General features: G+C 65.0%; 1 protein-coding gene across 1 annotated transcript; it reads left to right on the top strand.

Annotated features, from left to right (window-relative positions):
* Nucleotides 1–2,562: 2,562 nt before the first annotated feature.
* TMEM161A (transmembrane protein 161A) lies at nucleotides 2,563–7,107 on the top strand. The gene is made up of 12 exons (XM_068997306.1): nucleotides 2,563–2,607; nucleotides 3,369–3,472; nucleotides 3,543–3,623; nucleotides 3,793–3,890; nucleotides 3,974–4,130; nucleotides 4,360–4,511; nucleotides 4,671–4,731; nucleotides 4,845–4,988; nucleotides 5,097–5,210; nucleotides 5,556–5,730; nucleotides 5,820–5,916; nucleotides 6,437–7,107. The coding sequence occupies exons 1-12, from the start codon at nucleotides 2,605–2,607 to the stop codon at nucleotides 6,691–6,693; spliced, it is 1,443 nt and encodes a 480-aa protein (XP_068853407.1). The 5' UTR covers nucleotides 2,563–2,604; the 3' UTR covers nucleotides 6,694–7,107.
* The last annotated feature ends 344 nt before the right edge of the window (nucleotides 7,108–7,451 follow it).

Raw genomic sequence — 7,451 nt, 5'->3', positions numbered from 1 at the left:
GCCAGGTTGCTCCAGCTCCAACTGGTCCTGCTGGTCCCAAGCCTCGTTCCAGCTTCAAAATTCCCGGTTTTTTTCCGTCTTTTACCCGGATTTCAAGGCAAACCCACAGCTCCAGCAGCGGCTGGGGATGGAGCACGGCAGAGTTCGGTGACTCCAGCTCTGTCCTCTCCACAGGGGGACAGCTCTAAAATCCCACCAAACCTTTCCGGGGACCAGCGACGAGCCGGGACAAACCTCGGGAAGGACATCCCGAAATTCCCAACCTCCCAATCCCTCCCAGCACACGCTCGCCGCCGCCGCTGCCGCCGCCCAAATATTGAGCTCTACATTAAATTAGCCAGGGGAAAATAAATAAATAAATCAAGAAATCAATCAATAAATAAAATGAAAAAGGTCCGGGAGGGAAAGGCGAGCACGTCGGAGGGGAAGCGTGGCAGTTTGTTATGCTAACCGAGGGGGGCTCCGCTCGGGGGACAAGTCGGAGAGGTCTGAAGAGCAAGGAGTTCACAGGCCCTCTCCTTTTGTCATGCTAAAAGTGCAACACAGAAAATATATACAGGCAGCTGCTCAATGGAGCGTGAAATACGAGTGATTTCTCCGCCGGCCCCGGGTAATGCGATGCAGCCCCGGGACAATGCCCGGCCGCCGCCTTTGTGCGCCACGGGAAACTTTTATTTTATGTTTTTGGGGCGGTGGGGAGAGAAGAAACGGCCGCCGAAAGGGAGGTGGAGGTGGGAAGTCCCCTGAGCGCCTGGCGGTGTCCCCAGGATTGAGCTGGGTTATGCCAGGATGGGCCGCGGCTCGGTGGCTGCGAAGTCACCTGGGAGGAAATGTCCCGTTTTGGGGACATTTGGGGACGCTGCGAGCGGGGTGGGGAATGCGGACCCCGTGAATTTGGCCGCGGTGTCCCGCGGCGGCCGCTCCCTTTGCTGATGCTAATTGGGAGCGGTGTAAAATCAGCCCTCAAAGCGGCTTTTGTGTCCCCCGGGGGAGGCCGGCGGGGCTGGGGGTGCTCCGAGCATCCATCTTCCACCTTTCCCTCGGTTTCTTTTTCTTTTTTTGTGGCCCGGCCGAGCTGAAAGCGGCGCTGTGGGGGCTGAGAGGGTCCTGGGGCTCTGCATTCGTTCCAAGAGGGGCCGAGGTGCCGCTTTGGGCAGCCCCAGTGCAAAAACTGGGGGTCCCGCGGGGATTTTGGGCGGCCCAGGGCATGGAGGCAGCGAAGGTGATGGAGCAGGCTGCTTCCCTGGACTCTGGCAGCCAGGACTGGGTCATTTTGGGGGAATTAGGGGGATTTTTGGCGTCGCATGCCATGGGCCGAGGGGCTGCTCGCTCCTGGTGTGGGTGGCACACCGGGGGCTGCCCCGGGGGTGCGCGGGGAGGTGTTTTGGGGTGTCACCCCCCCAAAGCCGGGTACCCCAAGGCCTCGGGGGATGCTCTGGGCACGGGCGGAAGCGACATCTAGTGGGAAGCGCATCCCGTCGCCAGGGAGATCGATATCCATGGCAACCCCTCGGGAACAGCGCGCCCGCCTGGACCAGGGACACCCCGCGGGGACCCCGGGATCGGCTGGAATGCTCGCAGATCCCGGCGGGATGTCGGTGCTGGCACCGGGATTTGGGTCCTGGCACCAGGATGTGGGTGGTGGCACTGTGATTTGGGGGATTTGGGGCCTGGCACTGGGATGTGGCATCGTGGTGGGCGCTGAACCCGGGCTCGGCCCTGTCCCCAAACACCTTTGTCCCCTCCGGTGCCCGCAGCCGGGCAGAACAGCGGGATAAAGCCAGGAAACGATCCCATTTATCCCATTTATCCCCCAAGGAAAACGCGAGGAGAAGGACGCGGCGGGTGGGGTGGGCGCAGCTGGTCCCGTGGTGTCACCAGCAATGGAGGCACGGAAAAGATCCGTGATGTGGCACCTGGGTGACACGGTTTGGTGGCAGAATCTGGGCTCTGTGGAGAGAGGAGCCTGTCCTGGAGCAGGGCAGGAGCGTGAGCAGGAAGGGGCAGCAGGGACAGCACCATGGACTGACCCCATTCCCTGTCCCCTTGTGCCACCGGGGGAAAGGAAGGAGAGAATTTGGGAATGAAGTTAAGCTCCGGAAGAAGGGAGGAGTGGGGGGGGAAGCTGGTTGTAAGATTTCGCTTCATTCCGCATTATCCTGCTCTGCTTTGATTGGTAATAAATTAAATTAATTTCCTCGAGTCGGGTCTGGTTTGTCTGTGTGGGTCAGCTGAGGAGGGGGAGTGCTGGAGCTGCTTTGGCGGGTCCCTGGCGTTTCTCCGGGGTCAGCCCACGAAGGGGACGAGGGAAGACACGCGGATATGATTTATTATCGACATTATCGAGACCGAGATCCCGTGTGGGGCTGCGTGCAGGGCGCACCCGGGACTCGAACCCGCGGCCCAGCCGCTCCCGGGAGGCCGCGCCCGCGGAACCGCGCGCCGCGCAGAGCCCGCCCCCCCGCCCGCATCCCGCTCTCCATTGGTCAATTAGCTGCCAATCAAAGCGAAAGCGGACGCGGATTGGTTGTCTGGATGGGGCGTGCCCTCGGGGGCGTGGCCGCGGGCGGGCTTCCTGCGGCCGCCTTTGCGCTGACCCCCGGCATGGTGGGCGCGGGCCGGGGCCGGGCCGGGCCGGGCCGGGGGGTTCTGACCGCGGGGGTGCGAGGGGCCGGCCCCGGAGAGGGCTCTGAGCGGGGGGTGCATGTCCAGGCTGCCCGGGGGGTGCGGGTCTAGGGGGTCCCAGCCCGGAGGGTCCCAGAGTTCGGCACGGCCGGGGGGTCCCGGGGTGACCATGGCCGAGGGGTCACTGCCCGGGGGTCCCATCCCGGGGCGTCTCTGGGGTGCGCATGGTCGGGAGGTTGCTGTCCGGGAAGTGCCAACCTTGGGGGTCCCTGCCCGGGGGTCCCACGGTGACCATGGCCAGGGGGTCACTGCCCGGGGCTGTGCCCGGCCGGAGGGTCCCTGCCCGGGGGTCCCACGGTGACCATGGCCAGGGGGTCACTGCCCGGGGCTGTGCCCGGCCGGAGGGTCCCTGCCCGGGGGTCCCACGGTGACCATGGCCAGGGGGTCACTGCCCGGGGCTGTGCCCGGCCGGAGGGTCCCTGCCTGGGGGTCCCACGGTGACCATGGCCAGGGGGTCACTGCCCGGGGCTGTGCCCGGCCGGAGGGTCCCTGCCTGGGGGTCCCACGGTGACCATGGCCAGGGGGTCACTGCCCGGGGCTGTGCCCGGCCGGAGGGTCCCTGCCTGGGGGTTCGCATCCGGGGCGTCCCCCCCCAGGGGATCCCCAGCAGGGGCAGGGCTGGGGACAGTCCCCACGCCCCCCATCCCCGGGCCCTGGGGTGACCCCGCGGTGTCCGTGTGCAGGCGGTGATGGGGGTGCAGGTGGTGGTCACTCTGCTGGCCGCCAGCCTCATGCAGAAGATGGCCCCGCACTGCTCCTTCGCCCGCTGGCTGCTCTGCAACGGCAGGTACGACTCTGTCCCTGTCCCCAGCGGGGCTCGGGGACCCCCAGCAGCTCTGACCCCCCTCTCCCCGCAGCCTGTACCGCTACAAGCACCCCTCGGACGAGGAGCTCTGCGCCCTGGCCGGGAAGCAGCGCCCCAAGAGCAAGAGGGACAGGTCAGCCTGGGTCACCCCTGCGGCCCCGGGGGGCGGGAGGGGCTGGGAGTGGGAAATATTTGCGGTTGGGGACAGTGGGAGTCACCCCAGAGTGCTGAGGGGTGCACCAGGGGTGTCACCCCACCACGGGGTGACACAAGGGACGAGCCAGCTCTGGTTTCCACCGCAGGAAGATGAACGGGATGATGGAGGACAAACCCCTGTCCGTGCCCCGGGACATCAACCTCCAGCTGGACACCAGCCCCATCACCGCCGTGGACGCTCTGGGTAATGCCCTGTTCCCCCAGGACGCCACCCAGGCCCCCCCAGGGGTGTCCCCAGGGCGGTGACACGTCCCCACGCCCCCCCAGTGCTGCGCTATTTCCTGGAGTACCAGTGGTTCGTGGATTTCGCCGTCTACGCCGGCGCCGTGTACGTCTTCAGCGAGGGCTACTTCTGCCTGGTCAGCCCCACCAGGGAGACCAACCTCGGCGTGCTCTGGTGCCTGCTGACCATCGTCTTCTCCGTGTATCCTGATTTTTGGGGGGCCAGGCTGAAGAGGGAACCCCCCCAACCCTTATTTTTCTTCCGCGCTGAGGCGTAAAACTGAATTTTACGGATTGTTTATGACGAGTTCTGAAGGTGCCCCGAAGAGGAGCTGGTGGTGGCTTCATGGTGGAGATGTTTAGGGGCCTCTCCGGGGTTGGGGTGTCCCCTGGTGTCCCAAATTTCCTTGACAGCCTCCCCCAAACCCCAGCAAGGTTTTCTTCATGGTGATGCGGCATTATTTCCGCTCGGAGGAGGGCGGGGAGCGCTCCGTGTGCCTCACCTTCGCCTTCTTCTTCCTCCTCCTCGCCATGGTGGCCCTGGTGGTCCGCGAAGACTACCTGGAGTTCGGCCTCGAGGCCGGTGGGTGACAGGGACGGAGACAGGGAGCAGGGAGGTGACCCAATCATGGGGGTCACTCCCTACTAATTGGTCACCCCCTACTCCCAGGGGTCACTCCCCACTCCCAGGGGTCACTCCCCTCATTGGTCACTCCCCACTCACAGCAGTCACTCCCCACAGGGCTGTCCGGAGTCACCCATAACCTGGAGGCCATCCTGAAGCCACGGGGCTGGGAGTGGACGTGAGTTGGCAACTGGGCAGGGAGGGAAATGGGGTAAAAACTCCTTTTTGGGGAGGTTTTTGGGAAGTTTGGGGTGGGAACAACCCCCCACTGTCCCTCCTCTGCGTCCACAGGCTGCCCCTGGCCAAGCTGGGCTTCAAGCTGGGGCTGGTGGCCCTGTGTTCCTTCCTGGGAGCCCTCCTGACCTTCCCGGGGCTGCGCCTGGCCCAGACCCACCTGGACGCCCTCAGGATGGCAGCGGACAAGCCCCTGACCCAGTTGGGTGCCACTGGGGGACAGCGGGGACCCCCTGGCTGTGGGGGAGGTTTGGGGTGGGAGGGAAGGGGGCAGCGGGGGCTGTGGGGTCTCTGATGGTCCCCCCGCAGGGTCCTGCTGCACGTGGGGTTCGTGGCGCCCGTGCTGGTGGTGGTGATGTGGGTCAGGCCCCTCTCCCGGGATTTCCTGCTCCAGGCCCCGCTGGGCAAGCGGACGGTGCAGATGTGAGTGGGACATCTGGGGGGACACTGGGCCACGGGGGTCTCCCATCCCCCAGTGACCCCCAGTGACCCCCTGTGACCCCCTGTGTCCTCCCCAGTAACCCCTGTGACAACATCCCCACAATAACCCCCAATGACCCCCCACGTCCCCTTGTAATGACCCCCCAATGACCCCTGTGACCTTCCATGACCTTCAGTGACCCCTGTGGCACTCAATGCCCCCCCAATGTCCCCTAATAACCCCCCCAATGACCCCCACACCCCCCATTCTCCCTGTCCCCCGTGTCCCTTCTGGAGCAGGGGGGGTTCCTGTCCCCCAGCCCTGTCCCAGCCCCTGCTCTGTCCCAGCCTTTCCGACTCCTCCTTCGACACCGCCCGGCTCTGGGCCATCGTGGTGCTGTCCCTGCTGCGCCTGCTGGGGACTCGCCACCACCTCCAGGCCTACCTGGGGCTGGCCGAGCGCTGGGTGCAGCGGATGAGGAAGGAAGCCGGGCGCATCCCGGCGCTGGAGATCCAGCAGAAGGTTGGGATTGGGATTGGGGCTGGGATCGGGGCGTGGCTCCCCCCCCCGTCCCGCGGGGCTCCTGCTGAGCATTCCCGGAATTCCCGCAGATCACCAGGATCTACTGCTACGTGTCTGTGGTGAGCCTGCAGTACCTGGGGCCCATCATCCTCACCCTGCACTGCGTCCTGCTGCTGAAAACACTGGGTGAGGAAGGGGGTCGGAAATTTGGGAGGGTTTGGGAAGGGCAGGATGAGCCTGGAGGTCACTGGGAAGCCACCAGCACCCAAATTGTCCCCACCTGTCACGGACTCAGAGCTGCCTGCAGCTCCTCTCGAGGGGCAGCTCTGATCTCTGGGAGCAGGGACAGGGCCCAGGGAGCAGCTGGAGCTGTGTCAGGGATTTGGGATGGAGAGCAGGGAAAGGTTCTTTCCCCCAGAGGGTGCTGGGCACTGCCCAGGGAATGGGCACGGCTCCGAGGCTGCCAGAGCTCCAGGAGCATTGGGACAACACCCTCAGGCACAGGGTGGGATTGTTGGGGTGTCTGTGCAGGGCCAGGAGCTGCATTCCACGACCCTTTGGGTCCCCTCCAGCTCAGGACATTCCGTGGTTCTGTTCCATGATTCTGTTCCATGGAACTCTGCCACCAGAGTGCACAGAGACCCCCCCAGACCTGTCCCCTCTGTCCCACAGAGACCCCCCCAGACCTGTCCCCTCTGTCCCACAGGTCAGCACTCCTGGGGGCTGTACCCCGAGTCCCCCCCCGTGTCCCCGGCAGCGCCGGTGGCCCCGCCACGCCCCGAGGGTGACGCCGGCGAGGACGTGCACGCGGTGGTGCAGGAGATCTCGGGGGTCCTGGGCTGCATCTTCACCCCCCCCTTCTTCCGAGGACTCTTCTCCTTCCTCACCTGGTGGGTGGCCGCCTGCCAGGTGGTCACCAGCCTCTTCGGCCTCTACTTCCACCAGTACCTGGCAGCGTCCTGACTGGGAGGGACTGGGATGTGCTGGTCAGAGCCCGGCTGCTGGTCCCTCGCTGCTGCCTCGGCTGGTTGTCCCGCTTTGAGGACACGTGTGGGGACATTGGTGCCACCAGGACGGGTTTTGGGGCCGGGTCTGTCACCTCTGTGCCTCTCTTGTCCTTCCAGCCCCTCATGGGGACACTCCAGTGCTGCTTTTTCCTGGAGGGCAGCAGCTCCTGGTGCGCTGGGGACACGGTGGGGACATCCGGCAGTGGCACCTGGACTTGCCAGCACAGACTTTGGGGTGTTCTCAGCTGAGGCTGAGGGGGTTTTTGTAGGGTCTCTGCACCTGGGCTTCACCCCCACCCGTGCTCCGTGTGACTCCTCAGGCCCAGCAGCCTCGGGGGTGGCTGCTTGACAATAAAGAAGTGACACCAGAGTCCTTGTCACCCAAAAGCTGCACTCGGTGTCCCCAAAGCCCCCTCCCCCCGAGCAGCTGCTTTAAGCATCACCCTGGAGGAGACCTCAGCTCACCCCACTGGTGCCTGTCCCTGGGGTCACCCCGGGGCTGGTGACACCGGCGGTGGCTGCGGGGGGCGGGGGACGGGGACAGGGCCCCTCATCCCTCTGAGCCGAGCTGTTCCACGTGGTGGGTGCATGAAACAGGATTAGCAGGTCTGGGCTGCTCGGAGAAAGGGAGAGGGGCTCTGATCCTATTTGATAGCCTTGTAATGGTCTTAATTCCCTCTCGCCGAGGGCCGGGAGGAGGCAGGAGCCCTGGGC

This window comes from Aphelocoma coerulescens, chromosome 28 (assembly GCF_041296385.1).
Source record: "Aphelocoma coerulescens isolate FSJ_1873_10779 chromosome 28, UR_Acoe_1.0, whole genome shotgun sequence".
NCBI classification, from domain to species: Eukaryota; Metazoa; Chordata; class Aves; order Passeriformes; family Corvidae; genus Aphelocoma; species Aphelocoma coerulescens.
This window is presented reverse-complemented; position numbering and strand designations above follow the sequence as displayed.

Coding starts and splice junctions, on each gene's coding strand:
- TMEM161A (XM_068997306.1), top strand. Junction 3,891..3,973: donor CACCGCCGTGGACGCTCTGG/GTAATGCCCTGT, acceptor ACGCCCCCCCAG/TGCTGCGCTATTTCCTGGAG. Junction 5,211..5,555: donor GGCAAGCGGACGGTGCAGAT/GTGAGTGGGACA, acceptor GCTCTGTCCCAG/CCTTTCCGACTCCTCCTTCG.